Here is a 22,449-nt window from a genome sequence, read left to right as displayed (position 1 = left end):
AAATAATCTACCACGACCACGACATATTTGACTCCCCATTTACTGACTAGCATGGGACCGATAAGATCGATTCCCCACATGGAAAATGGCCAGGGGCTAGTCATTGTTATCAGCTCGTGAGAAGGAGCTCGTGGTATGTCGCAAGCTACTGGCACTTGTCACACCTCTTGACAAAGTTGTAGGTGTCATCTTGGATTCGGGGCCAATAGTACCCTTGACGAACAACCTTGTTCGCAAGAGATCATGCGGCAGTGTGATTACCACAGATCCTTTCATGTATTTCCCTCATGATGTAATCTGCTTCGTCGTTGGTTACACATCGGAGGAGAGGGGCGCTAAACCCTCGCCTATATAGCTGGTCCCTGATGAGGGTGAAACGAGCAGATCTTGTTCGCAGAATCCTTGCCTCGACCTTGTTGTTAAGCAAGGTCTCGTCCTTGAGGTACTGAATAATGAAGGTCATCTAGAAATCTGATTTTGTTACATTCACGGCCTGTTCGATCGGGCTGATATTGGGAGTTTCAATGAATCGAACAGGAATGCTATCAGGTGCTTCTGAGTCCAACAATGAGGCTATCCTCGCCAAGGCGTCTGCCACAGAGTTGCTATCTCTAGGAATTTAGGTGATCGCGAAGTGCTTGAACGGCTCGAGTGCGGCCTTAGCTTCTTTTAAATAGCGGATCATGTTTTCTTCCTTGGCTTGGTACTCTCCTAAGATCTGGTTAACGACCAGCATGGAGTCGCTGTGGATGCTGATCGCGGTTGCGCCCATTTCTCTAGCTAACCGCAACCCAGCGAGCAGAGCTTTATACTCGGCCTCATTGTTGGTCGCCTTAAATCCGAACCGGAGAATGCCGTGAATGCGAGCCCCTTCAGGACTCAAAAGGAGAAGACTTGCACCATCCTTCTTTCTGTTCGATGATCCATCGACGTAGAAGCTCCAGGTCGATAGATTCTGGATAGTTTCCTGGATGGCTTCGCTGGGCTGTTGTTCCGACTCATTTGGAAGATAGGAAAATTCTGAGATGAAGTCAGCAATAGCCTGCCCTTTGATAGCCAATCTTGGCTTGTACTTCAGATCGAACTGACTTAATTTCATGGCCCATTTAAGCAGTTTACCCGATGCCTCTGGCTTTTGGAGGACCTGTCTGAGCAGGTAATTAGTCATTACATGGATTGTATGGGTGTGGAAGTAAGGTCGCTGTTTTCTGGAAGTAACCAGCAGGGTATAGGATAATTGTTCCATTTCTGGATATCGCATCTTGGCATCCAACAGGCGCTTGCTCGCGTAATACACTGGCCATTGGACTTTTTCCTCTTTCCAAACTAAGGCTGCACTGATTGCGAACTGAGAGACAGACAGGTAGAGGATGAGGATCTCTTGCGGGAGAGGTTGGACAGGAGATGTGGCTTTCTGAGGTGTTCCTTTATACTTTGGAACACCTGTTCGCACCCGGGGGTCCACTCGAACTTCTTATTGGCCTTCAGAACATTGAAGAATGGCAAGCAACGATCTTTGAGCCTCGTTTTAAAGCGACTAAGCGTTGCTATTCGCCCATTTAGGCTTATGACCTGTTTTTTGCTGGTCGGGCTTTCCATATCGAGGAGAGCTTGGATTTTCTCGGGGTTGATATCTATTCCCCATTGGTTAACCATGTATCCTAGGAATTTTCCTGAGGATACTCCGCACGAACACTTGAGAGGATTTTGCTTCATTCGGTATAGTTGGAGGATACCAAACATCTCAGCGAGATGCGTTATGTGATCCGAAGCGACATGGGACTTGACCAGCATGTCGTCTACGTAGACCTCCATTGACTTGCCAATCTGTTCGGAGAACATTCGGTTAACCAATCGCTGGTAGGTTGCGCCAGTGTTCTTGAGGCCGAAAGTCATAACTCTATAGCAGTACAGTCCTCGATCTGTAATAAAGGATATATGCTCTTCGTCTGACGCGTACATCAGAATTTGATTATATCCCGAGTACGCGTCCATAAAACTTAGCAGCTCATGCCTCAAGGTGGCATCTACGAGCTGGTCTATTCTGGGCAGAGCGAAGCTGTCTTTTGGGCACGCTTTGTTGAGGTCGCTGAACTCGACACAGGTTCGTCACTTCCCATTAGGCTTCTTTACCAGAATCGGGTTGGCAACACAGGTCGAGAAGAGTGCTTCTCGGATGGATTCGTTTAGGAGAAGGTTATCCACCTCTAGCTTTAAGGCGGTATACCACTCCGGATCCATCGCTCTTCTTTTCTGGCGAACTAGCTTAGTTTCGCTGTCGATGTTCAACGCATGGCAGATGATATCTGGGCTAATCCCGACCATATCTGCGTGCGACCAAGTGAACACATCGATGTTTTCTTTTAGGAAGCCGATCAACTCAGAGGCGAGCTGGGGGTTGAGATTGCTCCCAATCTTTAATACTCAGCTCGGTTCCTTCTAGTCGACTGATACTTCAGACAGATCCTCAACTGGCCCGCTGGAAGGGCTCTCCTGAATTCGAGGATCCATATTATCCTCAGCGGGACCTGGCTGCGAGTCGATCCGATTGATCGCCATAGCCTGTTGGGGAATGCCACGCGAGATACCCTTCCCTTTACATGCCATCTACACCGCTTTTATGTAGTAGTTGCGAGATGCCATCTGTGATCCACTAACTTCCCCTATCCCCGTCGGGGTGGGGACTTCATCTTGAGATGGTATATCGAAGTGACTGCCTTGAAGCTTCTTAGTAGAGGTCGCCCTAGGATTCCATTGAAGGTAGATGGGCAATCCACGACCAGGAATTCAGTAACCTTAGTCACTTCATCATAGTCACCTAACGTGACTGGAAGTTGGATCGTTCCTTTGGGGATTAGGTGGTCCCTTGAAAAGCCATAAAGAGGGATCGAGGCTGGCTTCAGGTCAGCCTCATTCAAGTTCATTCTTTTGAAAGCACTCTGGAACAGGATGTTCACAATGCTTCAGTTGTCCACTAGCATCCTGTAGACATTATGGTGCCTTATGAGGGGCGTGATCACAAGTGCGTCATCGTGGGGATGATGTAGATGGGATGTATCCTTCTCGGAGAAGGTAATTGGCTTCTCCTTGTGAACCTTTTATGGTCGCTGCGATGTGCTCATCACACTGATTAGGTTGTGATGAGCCATCGAGCATATCTTTCCTGGGCACCTCGAGTGTTCCCCGTGAGGTGCGGCCCCCCAAAAATCAAGTTGACACTATAGTATCCTGTGCAATCACGACACTTCTTTCTTTGCTCCCCTTGACTTTTCTCTTGTGCGAGAGCGAAGTCGTCAATATACTCCTTGAAATGCCCCTTCTTGATGAGCTCTTCGACTTCCTGCTTGAGAGCTCGGCACTCATCGGTGTGATGTCCGTTATCCCGATGGAAGCGACAGTACTTTTTATTATTTCTGGCTGTCACGGGAGTTTTCATGGGTTAGTGCTCTATGAGCAGGCTGGCTTTTTCTGATTTGTCAAGAATAGTCGATATGGATGCATTCAGAGGCGTATATTGGTCTCTATCGTGACCGTGACGAGGGACATGAGCATATGGCTTTTTAGGCTCGTAGCGAGGTTTCTTTCCTTTTCGCTGATCGTCAGCGGCCCTTCCGTGATCAGCTCTTCTACTTTGCCCTTGACCAGAAGTACTGCCTGAAGCGTCGGGGTCGCGATGGCGTAGCGCCGCTAATGAATTTTCTATCCGGAGGTACTTCTCCGCAAGGTTATAGAATTCTGTGAGGGAAAATTGTCCTCAGCCTGTAGTTCTTTCCACATGTCGGTTTGTGGACGAACTCCTGCTATGATGAGAGTCCGAACAGACTTTTCGGGAGTATGAGCCACTTTGTTGAGTTCCCTCTGGAAGCAGTCGATGTAGGACTGGAGGGATTCATTCCTTTCTTGCCTTATATTGCTAAGGTAGCTCAAAGGCATCGAGAACTTTCGGTTCGCTTGAAAATGCCTTAGGAACGTTGCGCTCATCTAAGGCCACGAACTGATCGATCTTACTGGGAGCGACCTGAACCACCGTTTGGCATGAGAGGTTAAAGTCACTGCCAAACAATGGCATTTTGCCAAATCTGAGACCTGTTGAAGCTCCATCAAGTCGTTGAATTCATATAAATGATCCTGCGGATCAGAATTTCCATCAAATGCCCGCATGTCGGGCATCCTGAATCCTGGTGGGAGTGGAGCGGCTAGCACTTCGGGGGAGAAGGGGGACGCATATGTGACCTGCCCTTGCTCATTTTGATGAGCTCTTAGTCTGTCTAAAGCTCGTTGCAGCTCCTCAATTTGTGGCAATGAATCCACTTGGGAATTGCTTTCACCCATGCGAGTTCGAACTTTGTGATTATGGTTGAGGAAAGTCCGGAGGTCGGGTTCCTCTTCGCCTCGACTGGCGGTTTCGGCCACTCTCGACACACGCTGGCTAGAGGTATGTGATTGCAATGAACGGTGCGGGGTATTTTCACGACCTTCACGGTGGTAAGAACCACCCCGCGAAGTATGGGAACCTCTCGCACGATGACGATCTAGATCATTTTGCCGGCGGTGATAAGAATCGCCCCGCCCATCACTTTTATGGGGGTGTACTTGTGACGTGGCATGGGACAGCTCAAGCTGCGTCCTTTCACCGAGTCTTAACCAGACCGGTATTCTGCTTGGGACGCGGTCGGTGTTTGCTGGCCCTTTGGAGCCCGTAGGCCCTTTTTTGCCACTTGCTTCCCCTTTCGTCGACGCGCTGCAATGCTCGCGGCACGGGTTATTTCCCATTGTCGCGCTTTCGCATGACCTGTAGGCATTTTTGTGGTTGCACCGCCCTAGCTGATTTGGATGGCACGCTTTGGTCCAAACGGTTTAACCTTTGGTTGACCGTCTGGAGAGTATTGTCGAACCTCTCCAGGTAGCTTCTAATGACAGGGTCCAGTTGTGAACTTGAAGGGATATCCCTTGCAGCATTTTACGGGACAGAAGGTATTTTGGAAAAGGTGTCCTCTTGGACTTGGGGAATCCCCTCAGCACCCTGATTGGTTTGCTCAGGTTCATGTTGGCGAGCCATTTGCTGTTGTAGGACCGGTAAGTTAGAGATTCTCCTGATAAATGATGAACACTAAATGAGGCCCTCCTTCTAGCGCCAAACTGTTGATGCGTGATTTTTACACCAACGAAACGCACGTGTGAAATGCTGAGTTGGCCCAGAAGACACACATGGATATAAAGGAAGATGAGAATAAATATAGTGGAAACAACTTTTAAAGTGGTTCGGATGCTAAGGTAGCAAGTCCTATGTCCACTGATGTTTTATTAATGATAGGGGTTAGGTCGCATTAGCTGACTGACTTACAAAATGATTGTACAAACGAGTGAATGCTTATAAATTGTAGAGATAGAATAGTTAATTAAGAGTAAAAATGCCCGAATCCCTTGAATGAGAGAGGAGCTCTCAGTTTATAGTGGGATACATTGAGGAAATGATTACTGGATCTGTGAGTTGGTGGGATTATCCGTGCAGATCCCTCTTTATGTCACATTGCCCACCTTCTAGAGATATTTGCGCGATTTGGTGCAGGGATTGGATACGTAGGATCATCACAGCTCCTGGTTGGCCTAGCGCACGCCCACTATTCTGACAGAAGTAGGCTGCGGGTGTACCCATGCTCTGACTTTTGCAGGTTGACTGGACCTTACGTCAGCCCTATATTTTTCAGGCATAACACAGTAAGAAATCTGAAGATCAGCCATTCATACCATTTAGCATAGAGCAATTGGAACATTTGCATGAATTATTTGGCCAATCCAGTTTACATAGATAGTCATGCTCATTTGCTGAGATTGGAAATTCCCGTACAACCCTACATACTAGCCTAGGGACAAACAAACCATGGGTTATAGATTTTGGGGTTTCGGACCATATGTTAGGTAATTCAAGTTTATTTGTATCATACAGCCCATGCTATGGCAATCTAAGGGTAAAAACTGCAGATGGTTCCATTGTAAATGTAGCTAGTAAAGACATAGTAAAACTATCCAGAAACCTTGCCTTAGACACAGTAAAGTTGTAGTATCTAGGTGTAATTCTACCTCTACTTTTGCTGATTTTGAAATAATGCTATGGCATCGTAGATTAGGCCATCCTAGTTTCTCTTATTTGCAAAAGTTGTTTCCAGTATTGTTAAGAAATAAAAGCTTATCTTCATTTGAATGTGAAATCTGTCAACTTGCAAAATACAGCAGGTTAATTTACCTAGCACATCAATATAAGAGTTCTAAGCCTTTTTAAATAATTCATAGTGACATTTGGGGACCATCTAGGGTTACAAACATTGTAGGGTCCAAGTGGTTTATCACTTTCATTGATGACCACACTAAACTATGTTGGGTGTATCTAATGAAGAACAAATTTGAAGCAGGTCAAATTTTCCAAACCTTTCATTCCATGGCTAAAACTCAGTTTAAAGAACAAATTCAGGTCCTATGGACAAATAATGGTAGGGAATATTTTCATTCTATCCTAGGAAACTGTCTATCAAGTCATGGGATTATACATCAAAGGTCTTGTGTTGATACCCTATAGCAGAATGAAATAGCCGAAAGAAAGAATAGACATTTCTTAGAGGTTGACCGAGCCTTAATGTTTACCATGAATGTACCTAAATCTTTTTGGGGTTAGGCAGTTTTAACTGCCACATATCTCATAAATAGGTTACCCACTAGGATTCTTAATTTTCATACACCTTGAAACTTTTCTTCAAACATTTCCTACATATACGACCCTAAACTCTCTTCTGTTAAAAGTGTTTGGCTGCACTGCCTTTGTTCACATTCAGTCCCATAATAGAGGAAAGCTAGATCCTAGGGCCCTTAAATGTGTCTTTGTTGGATACTCCCCTACTCAAAAAGGGTATCAATGTTTCTGCCTTGTGAGAAAGAAAATGTTTGTCTCCAGAGATGTCACCTTTTTTGAGTCCTATCTGTTCTTTCCCACTCCTCTTCAGGGGGAGAGTTTATAGGACTATGAAGATCAGTCTTGGGAAATAACAATTCCTTTAAGTCCTATTAGTTAGAGTCTGAGTTCGAGTCAGAGGCCGAGTCAGTGTCCTATAGCAAGCAACCTGTTAGTCAGAGTCAGAGTCCTATAGACCTGAGTTCAAATCCAAATCCAACTCAAACCATAAGACAAGGGGAGGACTGGTAAGACTGAATCAGCCTGGACTCCAACGTTATTCTCGAAGAACTAATCACCAAGGTGGGAAGCATAGACAGTTATCCCAACTGGAAGAAGTCGATAACTCACAGTCACAAGGTAAGAAAACACTATCCCTTGATGAATCTGAGTCAATCTGTGAGGATATTCATCTGCCTATAGCTCTTAGGAAGGGGGTTCGATCTTGTAAACTCCATCCTATTTCTAAATATGTGTCTTATGATAAGTTGTCAACAGCTTCCAGGGTGTTAACCACTAATCTTTCAACCATAGAAGTTTCAAAAACGGTACAGGAAGCTTTAGAGGATGAAAAATGGAGAGAGGCTGTGATGGAAGAGATGAAGGCTCTAGAGAAAAACAGGACTTGGGAGCTGGTTAGTTTACCCGAAGAGAAGACAACTGTAGGTTGTAAATGGGTGATCACAGTGAAATATAAGGCAGATGGTACAATTGAGAGGTATAAGGCAAGTTTGGTAGCGAAGGGGTTCACACAATCCTATGGAGTAGAATATGAGGAGACCTTTGCTCCGATAGCTAAGTTGAATAGTGCTTTTGTCTCTTGTAGCAAATTTGGACTGGCCTTTACAACAACTGGACATTAAGAATGCTTTCTTGAATTATGACCTGGCAGAAGAAGTTTATATGGAGTTGCCTCCAGGATTTGAGGGGAACAAGAAGGGCAGCAAAGTATGCAAGTTAAAAAAATTGTTGTATGGCCTAAAGTAGTCTTCGCGAGCTTGGTTTGAGAACTTTACCAAGGCCATTAGGAGGTATGAGTTCATTCAGGGGCAGGCTGATCATACAGTATTTTTCAAAAACAATGATGGTAAATTTACTATCATAATCGTGTATGTAGATGACATTATTCTTACAAGAGACAACTTTGAAGAGATGGAGACAATAAAGAAGGTTCTTGCATGGGATTTTGAGATAAAGGATCTAGGGCAATTGAGGTACTTTTTAGGCATGGAGATTGCTAGAAGTAAGAGAGGAATAGCTGTTTCTCAAGGGAAATATATCCTTGATCTATTACAGGATACGGGTATGCCGGGATGTAAACCAGCCAAGAATCCTATTGAACTGAATTTGAAGTTTGAGAAAGTTAGTGGAGATACACCAGTTGAGAAAGGTAGATATCAAAGACTGGTTGGAAAATTGATATACCTATCTCATACTAGGCCTGACATAGCTTCTACTGTGAGTGTGGTGCGTCAACATATGCATAATCCAATGGAGAAACATCTTGACGCAATTAACAGAATCTTGAGGTATCTAAAAATGACCCCTGGCAAAGGATTGTTCTTTAAGAAGACTAATGAACAGAAAGTGGAAGCTTTCACAGATGTAGACTGGGCAGGTTCGGTGAATGAAAAAAAATCAACTTCAGGTTATTGTACTTCTATTTGGGGAAATCTAGTAACCTGAAGAAGCAAGAAACAAAATGTGGTGGCAAGAAGTAGTGTTGAGGCTGAGTTTTGTGCAATGGCACAGGGTATTTGTGAGCTAATGTGGTTGAGAAGACTCTTAATATAAACTGGGGATCAAAAGTGAGGAATCTATGAGGCTTTATTGTGATAATAAAGTTGTAATTGGTATTGCACATAATCCAGTGCATCATGATAGAACCAAACATGTGGAGATAGACCACCACTTTATCAAAGAGAAGATAGAAAAAAACTCCCATGTGTGACCTACCTACCTAAAAGCCCACAGATAGCAGACATCCTTACAAAAGTATTGCCTAGACAAAGTTTTGACAATCTGATTTCCAAGCTGGGAATGATCAACATTTTCTTACCAGCTTAAGAGGGAGTGTAGGAATTCTAGGATTAGGTTGTTTTTTAATGTAGGAGTTATCTTAACATTATCTAGTTTATTAAATTTAAATAAAAAGATAATCCTAGACTAAGAGTTATCTGAGCGGTCTAGGTTGTCTATATAACTAGAGTTTGTAGTATATGAAAGATATATGAAATAAAATTATTGGAGAATACAATCCTCATTTCAAAATATAATCTTAAAACAAATTTAACAAGAAAAGGGGCCTGAATAAGCTTCAAAATTAAAAATAAAATAATAAAAGATATCCTAAATTGAAAAGAATTACTTGAAAATGTGAAATTGAAAAGAGGTAAATAAATTACCCAAACCAACCACATGGTTGAAAATATAGCACAACTTTATCCCCCGTTGTCAAATTTGTCATGATCATCTCCCCGGGTGAATCAACCCAAGTTCGTCCAAAAATCAAATTATTAACCTTAGTGGGAGGTGGCACCAAATCTAAGACCACACCATCTTTTTTAAGAGTAACACGTGTTCTGCAAATCATAAAAACTACATGAACATAGATATAACGTACAAGATTGAAAACTGAATAATATACAGGCTTGACAAGTGGAAAACAGCTGTTGACATCAATAGAACCTTTAAAGAGACTCAAATGTAGACATTGAATTAAGCATAATTATAGGATATAACATAGGTTCATATAAGAAGTAAAAAACTGAGTTAAAGAGCAACATCATTATTACCTTCCAACAGGGTAAACATCAAGAGAGTTTCCCAAAAACTTAGTTTTTAACTTTGATGTCACATCATAAGTAAAATGCTCGTTTTCAGCATGCCCAACACTCATTGGGGGATGATGACTCACCTGAAATGGAATATAGAGTGAAACAACAAATATAATTAACTACACCATAGAGCAAACTAAAGAGCAAGCTCAAAGACATAATTAAAAGTAACAGTCATAATTCATAAATTACTTAAAATGGAAGAAAAAATAAAGAGGAATGGTAGTTTTGTTCGCTATATGAAAGCTACAACATGTATCTAAAGACATAAGTAGATGGGGAAAAAGTAGAAAAAGTAGAATGCGATTCATTTAAGGGAAAAAAGAAAGATAAAGTTGAACTTCACCTGTTCTGCTATAAATTTAATCCCTTCATGATTAGCCATTTCATAAGTCTCCCCAAGAATCGGATTAAAAGGCTTCCAGGTCCGCTGGTAGGCATAGTAAACAGATATAGCCCATGATGCTGCATTCAGAAATACTTTCCATCCATCATCTGATAGCCCTAGCATAAGGCTCATGAAGAATTAAAGGAAAGAGTAACCTCACCAGCATATACCAACCGCACATAGGGATCCTCACATTCATCTGCTTGATCCAACAAGTGACAGTACTCCATTAACTGCAAAAGGCATCACAGAACTTGAAACTGTAAGACATCCTAAAAAAAGAAAAAAATAGTAACACAAATCTATTAGCGTAGCCACAACAGTGGCACAAACCTCTGCCATTTTTTGAAGCATTGTCATTGGCTCAAATATAATTACAGGAAGTGTCACCATTGACGTAACATCTGAACCTATATATTTGTGCATCATCTTCCAGTAGCTATCTCGTTCCTATTAAATAATTAAAAAAAAAAAGGCTCAAAAATCAGGCATTAAACTAGGTACTGGACATATAAGCTGCTATATAACTTCACTCTAGTAAAAAAGAAAAAAAGAAAAGAAAAGAAAAAGAAAAAAAAATGAACTAAAAATGCAATAAAGAAGCGGAGACCTTGAACAAAGGGAAACTTTAGTTTTCTATGACATTCTCCAGCAAATGAATGGTCATAGACTAATCATGTCAAACGTATTACATAAAATACACAATGAATTGAAGACAACCACTGCTACCACATACATAGAACATTTGCATATTCTCTGCCCAACAGTATTTAACTATTTCTCATTATAGCAAAGGATAAGTTATACATATGCAACATTCTTACATATAAAAGCCTGACAAACATCAAGATTCTGAGAACAGTAGATGGAAGTGCAAACATAAGAAATGCACAAATTTTAAGAGAAATGCAAACAGAAGAAATGCATCTGTCCTACAGGCATGAAAAAAGGAATTTTAAATTTTAAATTTTAAAATAAAATGAAAATGAGAAAAACATGCCTCTTGCTTCCATCTTCCTCTCTGAGCTTCCTCCTCAGCATCTTCTTTGCCCCCCTCTGGATTTATGACTTCTACTCCTTCATAACCAAGGAACCTAAAAAAGATATATAAGCCAGAAACTGATAACTTGAACCATTTCAAAAGATTTATCCAAAGTTTAAAAGTTGATAATTCTAACCAGATCCCCAATCGAACAAATTCAAAGGCAACACAGGAAGCCAAGCACTCATGTAAAATTTTAACAGAACGGATAAACTTCACGCAAGTAGTAGCTAATTTGAACTCCACATCACATGATCAAGCTAAATTTAACCACTTGTTCTCGTCAAAAAACTCAATAAAAACAATTATTTCTCATCTTAACTCTAAACTTAACAAATCCCTTAACCAGTCATTTAAGCTTACTTGTCAATCCAAAGTTTCCTAAACTCCTCATAAATCAAACAATTCAATTCTAATTCATTTATTTTATATCATTTGCTTGAGAACTACATAAACAAAATCACGAACGAACTGATAGCAACTGAAACATTAATGTTAAAAATTGATTACCAAAACGGTTGAAGAAACTCAGATAAATTTAGTACACGTTAGGGTTTTATTGTACAAAAATTAAACATCTAATAAAAAGAAATTAATCTAAACAAATTAAAAAAACAAAAAAGAGTGTGAAGAGATAAAAATGAAGTACCCGTTGACAGATCTGTGCATGGCGTTACTGAACATGGACAAACCAGAGGACATGGCAGTGAACAAGCCCTTATTTTGACTCTTCTTAGGACTGCCCATCTCTAGTTAATGAATGGAATTACAAATGAATTCGATTAGTTTATATGCAATTGATTCATTAGAGGTCGAGAAGAGCAATCGAATGAATTATAAGCGAAAGTTTGCTTTTTTAAAAAAGGACAGAGCGAGAGAGAGAGAGAGGGAGAGATTTGAGAGTCAAAATAGGGGCTGATTCATTGCGGAGGGCGGGATCTGTGATTTTTAAAACAGCCAGGACTGAGGGAAAATTTGCTGGCCGTTTCAGTTTTGTTTATTTATTTAATTTTTTTGATTACTTATCTTTTATGCGGGATTTGTTTGCTTTTAAAGTTTGACGAAGAGTAAAAATCAATTTATCTAAGAGTAATACTAACTTTACAAAGAGGTATATAAAGAAATATATAAAGAGATAAATTCAACTCTTAAAAGAAAGGAAAGAGAGAGAGAGACAATCATGAATTTTAAGGATTAGATTTGTCTCTTTGTAAGACTAGTATTACTCTATCCCTAAAGTTTTGGAAATTCATATTCGGAAAACTATTACGATTTTAATCAAAGTCCTCCTAATAGTTTCAGAAATCAATCAAGTTAACCCCAAAAGTGTGACGACGTCAATTCATCATCAGGTTATGAAGGGTAAAATAGGCCTTCACATTTTAATAACCTAAATTTTATATTTCCTCCAATCCATCTTTCTTTAATTGTTTTTCTCTCCTTTGTACTTTTTTTTTTCACTTCTTCCCCAACGCTTTCTTTTTCTTCTCTTTCTCCCCTCATTTCTTTTTCCCTACTTTCTTCTCTCTCCCAACCATCACTTGCAAAAGCTAAACCGAAGAACTATCACTTGCAGAAGCTGAACCGAAGAACCATCACAACCCCACCTCCACCCACCTTCTCACCCAATCAAAATGAGAAATACACAACCACACACTCAAAACAACACACACAACAAATTGAATGCAAATCAAACCAACTCAACATCACCAAAATTTAAAAAAGAAAAAGAGACAACAATTGAAAGGAGAGATCCATTACCAGCTGAAAAACTGAGTAAAACGAGGTATCAGGACTATGTAGCTTTTTGCTCGTTTTATCATCACAATTTTGACGAGATCGAGCATGTTGTTTCCCTAACATCAGTATTGATTAGATAGACAAAAGGCTCCAAAGATACTCCTAGATTCACTCATAATTGAGATTCATTATCGGCTGAAAAATTGAGTAAAACGGGGTCTCGGGCCTATGCAGGTTTTTGCTGGTTGTATTGTTAGATTTGGGATAGGATTGAGCATGCTATTTACCTAACTTCAATATTGATTTGATGGAAAAGAAAATGTTCCAAAAATAGTCCTCGATTCACCTATAATCAAGATCCATTATCGACTGAAAAACTGAGTAAAACGGGGTATCGGGACTACACGATGTTTTGCTCGTTTTATCATCAGATCTTCGATGAGATCGAGCATGATGTTTACCTAACCTCAATATTAATTAGACAGAAAAGAAAATGCTTCAAAAATAGTCCTCGATTCACCCACAATTGAGATTCACTACTAGCTAAAAAACTAAGTAAAACGGGGTATCATGCCTCAGCAGCTTTTTGCTCGTTTTTGTTAGAGTAGGTGTCTTAGAGCCAATCCTATTTTGTAAATTGACTCTTTGTAATCATGTTTTATTATCAATAAAGGCATCTATCTATATCATGTGATCTGATTATATTTGTATAAGAAAATGATATATACCCTTAGGATAATAGAACCGTGATGAGGGTATCGAGTGTTTGAAATCTCGATAGTGAGAACCCTATGAACACATATGGTGGCCATTCTAGAAACGTCCATAGCTCCAGTATTATCCTGACTTAAGACACATATAATACAGTAAGACTATAATAGTGTTAGACGACCCTGTCCAGAGGTAGTAACAGATCTCACTTGTCAAGGTTATTTGATGATGACTTGGTGCAACACATAGGTGCTTGTTATAGGCAAGTTTATCGGATCGGCCCACCGGAGGATTCCACATAGATAGTTACCCTAGCGTCTGTGGAATAAATCCTCCAACGAATGGTGGTGCATGTGATCCTTAGACTTGAGATCACCGGAGCACTTTGTGCACCAATTGGTGTAGTTTGACACTACCCCAACGTAGTTCTATTCAGGACTATCAGAACGGTAGTGGTTGGTTGCATTGAAAAGTGTATCGAGACTATGGTGGATTGACAGAGGATTCATCACTCCCGGGTATAGGAGAAATTATCTCACTGAGTAATTCAGTAGATGGCAATGACATTAAATCTGTGGCTATAGTAGGATTGAGTTGTAGCTCAATCCAATCTATTCTGGTCGTTGGTCCAATAACTGAATATCGAGATATTAAGGATATCCGAGGTTGACACTATTTCTATGCCTGGGCCTTGATTAGATAATAGATGATGAAATGATTGGATTGCACGATAACCATATCATTGATAGGTAACGGTTTCGCTGAATCCGAATCTATTAGGTGGCCATGATGCCTGCCTAGAGGCCAATCTTGGTCTGTGTCTAGTGAGACGACTGATTGATTGTCAATCACGATACAATTCACTGCCGATATGATGAGGAGCCTTTAGGTCGTACACATAGAAGACAGATTAAGAATAAAATTCATGAGAAGGGTATTTTTGTCATTTATGAATAGGGTATTTTTGTCATTTATGATGAAAGGACATTTTTGTCTTTTAAGATGAAAGGGCATTTTGGTAATCTCATAGTGTAATTAAATTTACTGAGGTTGTTGTCTATATTTAATTTCATATGGAATTAAATTAGTGAGATTATATATATTTAAATATTTAGTTTAAAATATATATATATTTAAATCTATAAATATATATTTATGATTGCAAGGGTAATCTATTCCAGTATCCAATTGGAATAAGATTTTAGTGTGCACAATTTAAGTGCAACTAAAATTAAAATGAGAGAATTCTTTCAATTAAAAAAAACCCTAGCCACCCCTCTCTCTCCCTTCCAAAACGTGTAGCCTTTTATGAGAGAAAGAATTTTTCTCTCAAAGAAAAATTATGCAGATTTTGGTTCTTAAAGTTAGTGATTTTACTAGCCAATAAAATTAACCAACGACATTCGTCCTGTTTTCATGTGGATACCGTTTGTGCACTCCTACCTTGGAGTGGAAGCGAATCTAAATCCCTTGAAGGAACCTCCAAACACTAGTATGGTTTCTATTACATCTTGATAATTATTTTCATGTGTAAAATAATGTACAACAAATATAGGATCATGGGTTAGGTCTTGGATCTAAATTTTTTAAGTTTCGCTGCATGAATAGATCCATAAACCTACATCATCAGATTTTCGATGAGATCAAGCATGCCGTTGACCTAACCTTAGTTGATTAGACAGAAAAGAAAATTCTCCAAAAGTAGTCCTCTATTCACCCACAATCGAGATCCATTACCGGTTGAAAAATTGAGTAAAACGGGGTATTAGGCCTATGCAACTTTTTGCTCGTTTTATCATTAGATTTTTGATGAGATCTAGCATACTGTTTGTCTAACCTCAGTATTGATTAGACGAAAAAGAAAACGCTTCAAAAATAGTCCGCGATTTATCACAATCAAGATCCATTATCGGCCGAAAAACTTAGTAAAACTGGGTATCGGGCCTATGCGGGTTTTTGCTCGTTGTATTGTTAGATTTTAGACGGGATTGAGCATGCTATTTACCTATCCTCAATATTGATTAGACGGAAAAGAAAACGCTCCAAAAATAGTCCTTGATTCACCCCCAATCAAGATCCATTACCGACTGAAAAACTGAGTAAAACGGGGTATTGGGACTATATGGGTTTTTAGTAATTTTATCATCAAATTTTTGATAAGATCGAGCATGGTATTTACCTAACCTTAGTATTGAATAGACTGAAAAAAAAAATGCTCCAAAAATAGTCCTAGATTCACTCACAATCGAGATCCATTACCGCTTGAAAAACTGAGTAAAACGGGGTATTGGGCCTATGCAGGTTTTTGATCATTGTATCGAAAGATTTGAGACAGGATAGAGCATACTATTTATCTAACCTCAGTGTTGATTAGAAAAAAAAGAAAACGTTCCAAAAATTGTCCTTGATTGACCCACAATCAAGAACCACTATTGGCTGAATAGGCTAAAAAACTAAGTAAGACAAGGTATTGGGCTTATGCAACTTTTTGCTTGTTTTATCGTCAGATTTGGGACAGGATCGATCATGTTGTTTACCTAATCTTATTATTGATTAGACGGAAAAGAAAACGTTCCAAAAATAGTTTTGAATCACCCACAATCGAGATCCATCACCGGCTGAAAAACTGAGTACAACGAGGTATCAAGCCTATGCGGCATTTTGGTCGTTTTATTGTCAGATTTGGAACATGATTGAGCATATTGTTTACCTAACCTTAGTATTGATTAGAAATAAAAGAAAATCTAGAAAAATAATCCTCGATTCACCCAAAATCGAGATCCATTACCGGCTGAAAAATTGAGTAAAACGGAGTATCGGGCTTGTGCGGCTTTTTGCCCATTTTATCCTTAGATTTTTGACAAGATCAAGCATGATATTTACCTAACCTCAGTATTGATTAAACAGAAAATAAAACACTCAAAGCATAGTCCTCAATTCACCCACAATCGAGATCTATTACTGGCTGAAAAACTAAGTAAAACAGGGTATTGGCCCTATGCGACTTTTTGCTCGTTTTATCATTAGATTTTCAACTAGATCGAGCATGCTGTTTACCTAAACTCAGTATTGATTAGATAGAAAAGAAAATGCTCCAAAAATAGTCCTCATTTCACCCCCAATCGAGATCCATTACTGGTTGAAAAACTGTGTAAAATGGGGTATCAGGCCAATATAGGTTTTTGCTCATTGAATCGTCAGATTTTGAATGGGATTGAGCATGCTATTTACCCAACCTCAGTATTGATTAGATGAAAAAGAAAACGCTCCAAAAAATATTTCTCAATTCACCCCCAATCGAGATCCATTACCGGCTGAAAAACTGAGTAAAACGAGGTATCGAGACTATGCGAGTTTTTAGTCATTTTATCACCAAATTTTTTATAAGATCAAGCATGATGTTTTCCTAACCTCAGTATTGATTAGATTGAAAAGAAAATGCTCAAAAGATAGTCCTAGATTCACTCACAATCAAGATCCATTACCGGTTGAAAAACTAAGTAAAACGGGTTATCAAGCCAATATGGGTTTCTGCTCGTTGTGTCGTCAAATTTGGGACGAGATCGAGCATGCTATTTAACTAACCTCAGTATTGATTAGATGAAAAAGAAAATGTTCCAAAAATAGTCCTTGATTGACCCACAATGGAGATCCATTATCGGCTGAACCAGTTGAAAAACTGAGTAAGACGAGGTATTGGGCCTCTACGGCTTTTTGCTCGTTTTATCATCAGATTTGGGATAGGATCGAGCATGATATTTATCTAACCTTAGTGTTGACTAGATGAAAAATAAAACACTCCAAAAATAGTCCTCAATTCACCCATAATCGAGATTCATCACTGGTTGAAAAATTGAGTGAAACGAGGTATTGGGCCTATGCGGCTTTTTGCTCGTTTTATCGTCAGATTTGGAACATGATCGAGCATGTTTTTTACCTAATCTTAGTATTGATTAGACGGAAAAGAAAACGCTTGAAAAATAGTCCTCGATTCACCCACAAGTGAGATCCATTATCAATTGAAAAACTAAGTAAAATGGGGTATCAGGCTTGTGCGGCTTTTTAGTCATTTTATCATCAAATTTTTTACAAGATTGAGCATGTTGTTTACCTAACCTCAGTACTGATTAGACTAAAAATAAAACACTCCAAAAATAATCCTAGATTCATGCACAATCAAGATCCATTACCGGCTGAAAAACTAAGTAAAATGGGGTATCAAGCCTATACGAGTTCTTGCTCATTATATCGTCAAATTTCAGATGGGATCAAGCATGCTATTTACCTAACCTCAGTATTGATTATACAAAAAAGAAGACGTTCCAAAAATAGTCCTCGATTGACCCACAATCGAGATCCATTACCGGCTAAACCGGCTTAAAAACTAAGTAAGACGAGGTATCGAGCTTACACAACTTTTTGCTCATTTTATCGTCAAAATTGGGATAGGATCGAGTATGTTATTTACCTAATCTTAGTATTTACTAGAAGAAAAAGAAATCACTCCAAAAATAGTTCTTGATTTAGCCATAATCGAGATCCATCATTGTCTAAAAACTGAGTGAAACGAGATATCAGGCCTATACGGCTTTTTGCTCGTTTTATTATTAGATTTGGAATAAGATCAAGCATGTTGTTTATATAACCTCAGTACTGATTAGACGAAAAAGAAAATGGTCAAAAAACATTCCTCAATTCACCCACAATCGAGATCCATTACCGACTGAAGTACTAGTGAGAGAAAAGTAGAACTTGATGAAGTTCTAGAACCACAAGATATACTAGACGAAAGACGGGATGATGTGCCACATGAAGTGGTTGAGATGGGCAAGCTAATAGGGTATGCAAGTTGCAGAGATCCATTTATGGACTCAAGCAAGCTTCAAGGAGCTGGAACATTCATTTTGATAAAGCCGTAAAAGAATTCAGTTTTATCAAGAACGAAGATGAGCCCTGTGTTTACAAGAAAGTGAGTGGGAGCACTGTAGTATTCCTAGTGTTGTATGTCGATGACATACTTCTGATCGGAAATGATATATCAAACTTGTAGTCGGTAAAGACTTGGTTATCTAAGTGCTTCTCCATGAAGGACTTAGGGGTAACAACCTACATCCTTGGAATAAAGATCTATCGTGATAGATCGCGTAGGTTGATTGGCCTAAGTTAGAGTGCATATATTGACAAAGTACTGAAAATATTCAATATGGAAGAATCCAAGAAGGGATTTCTTCCGATATCACATGGTGTTTATCTCTCTAAGGAATTGTGTCCTAGAACATAAGATGAAAGAGATAGGATGAAGAGGATCCCATATGCATCAGCAATTGGATCCATCATGTATGCCATGCTATGTACTCAGATTGATGTCTCATGTGCTTTGAGCACTTGTAGTAGATATCAATCGGATCTAGGTAAGCGTCACTGGATGGCTGTCAAGAATATTCTTAAGTAACTAAAGAGGACTAAGGATATGTTCTTGGTTTATAAAGGGGAAGATGAGCTCACTGTAAGAGGATACAGTGATGCTAGTTTCCAAATGGACAAAGATGATTATCGATCACAATCAGGGTTTGTATTTTGTCTCAATGAGATATATGTCCTTAGAATGGTAGAACTGTGACGAATGTATCAAGTGTTTCAAATCTTGATAGTGAGAACCCTATGAGCACATATGGTGGCCGTTCTAGAAACGTCTGTAGCCCCAATGTTATTCTGAAGTAAGGGTACAGATAATACGGTAAGGCTATCATAGTGTTGAACGACCCTGTCGAAAGGCAGTGACTGATCTCACTTGTCAAGGTTGTTTGGTGACAACCTGGTATAACACATGGGTGCTTGCTATAGGCGAATACACAGCAGCAAGTTCACTGGACTGACCCACCAGAGGATTCCATATGGATGGTAACCCAAGTNTATTTTTAAACTCTTTAGATTTGTTAATTTAATTAAACATCTTCAATAATAAAAAGTTTATAAATTGATAAAAAATCTTTTACCTACTCACATTTGTCAGATTGCAGTCACCATTGTCAAAAGGTGGTCAGAATTTGTCATAATGGTGTATGACTAGTTGGATCTGGTCGATTGTGCGAAGATATGACCTTTTTTGGCCACTACTGCTAGATCTTTGCTCATTGTTGACGACCAAATGTGGTTAGATCTGGTCGTCAATGACTAGATCTGGTTGTAGATTTGACATTTTTTGGTCATATCGACGTACAACCAACCGGTCGTGTACCATTATGGCAGATTTCGGTCACATTCCGACGGTGGTGGTCAGAATCTAGCAAATGTAGGTAGGTAGGGGTGTTTTTATCAATTTAGAAACTTTTTATTGTAGGGGATGTTTACCTAAATTAACAAACCTAAAGGGTGTTTAGTAAATCAACAAACCTAGGAGGTGTTTTTATTAATTTTTAAATCCTATCTCCTAATAACAACCAAACTCAATTTTTTCAAAAATACTACTCTAAATAATAATACAAACATAGCCAAATTATTGCTAAGAGTTTGAGGCTTCGTTTGTTTCGCTTTTGGGAATACTATTATTAGTATTCCCAATAAAGTTAAACAGTAAAATGTCATTATTTCTAAAATATTATTCTATATTTTTCAATTTCTTTTAAACCTCTTAAATTTGTTAATTTAACTAAACACCTCCAAATATTTTTTTTTAGAAATTCCAAAAACACTCCGGCCACCCTCCAGCAATGGTGGCCGACTGTCCGTATTTAATGGGTGGGTTGGAGGTGTTTTTGTTAACTTTTAATATTTTATTATAGGGGTGTTTAATAAATAAACAAACATAGGGGATATTTTGTTAATTTTCAAATCTTACATCGTAATACCTGCCCAATTTAACTTTTTTTCAAAAGATTATTCTAAAAACTATCATAATAATGAACCAAACGGAGCTTGAAATTTTTTTAATGTCAATGAAATCTACTTCCGTTATTTCTTCCAAGTTCCAACTTGATATTCCAATACTCTTCTGCCTCGGGTTGGCAATTTCTAGGTACGGGAACAAGTAGTAGTTTCCTCGTCCCTGCCCCAAAACACCAAAAGAAACCCTTGAACCCTTCTTCATCCTCAAAATCATTATATTTCACCGTGAACATCCATTTATAGCCTACGGTCGTCTTCTCTTTGGGTAAACTAACCAACTCCCAAGTCTCCTTTTTCTCTGAAGCCTTTATCTCTTCCATCACAACCTCTTTCCATTTTCATTCTCTAAAGCTTCCTGTACCATTTTTGGAACTTCTACGGTTGAAAGATTAGTGGTAAACACCCTGAAAGCTGACGACAACTTATCATAGGACACATATTTAGAAATAGGATGAAGTGTACAAGATCGAATTCCCTTCCTAAGAGTTATAAGCAGATGAATATCCTCACAAATTGACTTAGCTTCATCAAAGGATATCATTTTCTTACCTTGTGACTGTAAGTTACTGACTTCTTCTGGTTGGGACAATTTTTTATGCAGATCATCAAGTTTCTCTCCACCTTGGTGATCAGTTCTCTAAGAATAATGTTGGAGTCCTGGTTGATTTAGTCTTGCTAGTCATCCCCCTATCTCCATATGTTCTTCTGTTATATTTTCACAATTTTCTAGTTTGGTAGAGGTAGACTGTATGATAGGAGGACTTAGAATCATTTGAGTTGGATTTGGATTTGGATTTGAACTCAAGTTTGTAGGACTTTGACTTTGACTCTGAGTAACAGGCTAACTTGCTATAGGACATTGACGCTGACTCTGATTCTGATTGTAACTAATAGGCTAACTTGCTATAGGACACTGACTTTGACTATGACTTATAGGACTTATGGGAATTGTTATTTCCCAAAACTGATCTTCATAGTCTTGTAAATTTCCTTCTAAAGAGAAGGAGTGGGAAAGAACGGATGAGACTAAAAAAAGGTGACATCTCTAGAGACAAACATTTTCTTTCTCACAAGGCAGAAACACTGATACCCTTTCTGAGTAGGGGAGTATCCAACAAAGACAAATTTAAGAGCCCTAGGATCTAGCTTTCATATGTTATGAGATTGAATGTGAACAAAGGCAGTGCAGCCAAACACCTTTAGTGGAAGAGAGTTTAGGGTCCTATATGTAGGAAATGTCTGAAGAAAAGTTTCAAGAGGTGTATGAAAATTCGAAATCCTAATGGGTAACTTGTTTATGAGATATGTGGCAGTTAGAATTGCCTTACCCCAAAAAGATTTAGATACATTCATAGTAAACATTAAGGCTCAGGCAACCTCTAAGAGATGTCTATTCTTTCTTTCAGCTAAAGGTGTGGAAATCCGGTTAACCGAACCAGATTGTCCATTTTACTAACTGAATCGGTTATTCGGTTCAAGGGATATTTGTAATATACTGCATAGCTAGTAATTCTTTAAGGAATATATAAAAAATCCACTAAATAACTTTTATAAACATATATACATAATTTAAAATCCGAAAATTCTAATTCTAATTAATATAAATATATACACAAAATAACTGATAGTGCAAGGTAGTCTTGGACAGTGTCGCCAAACTCCTCTGTTTCTTAATGTCTCATCCGATCGTAAATCATCAAGTACTTGCAAAACAGTAAAATAACGGAGTGAGCACTAATTGCTTAGTAAGTAAATCAAACTACACTACTGTGTTTCCTCCGTTACTCATGTTCTGATTTTCCTTTTCTCAATTTAATCCTTGATAATATTCTTCATTCTTTTCTGATACTCTGATTTGCTACTTATCAACGTGCATAGACAATGAATAAAACTGTACATCGTC

The 22,449-nt window shown here is 39.0% G+C and overlaps 1 protein-coding gene across 1 annotated transcript; it reads right to left on the bottom strand.

Annotated features, from left to right (window-relative positions):
• Positions 1-9,329: 9,329 nt before the first annotated feature.
• On the bottom strand, positions 9,330-12,188 carry LOC116131554 (oxysterol-binding protein-related protein 3C). Its single transcript, XM_031417206.1, has 7 exons — positions 11,860-12,188; positions 11,169-11,262; positions 10,502-10,618; positions 10,329-10,401; positions 10,127-10,245; positions 9,739-9,860; positions 9,330-9,525 (listed from the first exon to the last, which is right to left on the bottom strand). Exons 1-7 carry the CDS (start codon positions 11,955-11,957, stop codon positions 9,345-9,347), a joined length of 804 nt encoding a protein of 267 aa, XP_031273066.1. The 5' UTR covers positions 11,958-12,188; the 3' UTR covers positions 9,330-9,344.
• Positions 12,189-22,449: the final 10,261 nt, after the last annotated feature.

Source organism: Pistacia vera, unplaced genomic scaffold (assembly GCF_008641045.1).
Source record: "Pistacia vera cultivar Batoury unplaced genomic scaffold, PisVer_v2 Contig234, whole genome shotgun sequence".
Taxonomy (NCBI): Eukaryota; Viridiplantae; Streptophyta; class Magnoliopsida; order Sapindales; family Anacardiaceae; genus Pistacia; species Pistacia vera.
This window is presented reverse-complemented; position numbering and strand designations above follow the sequence as displayed.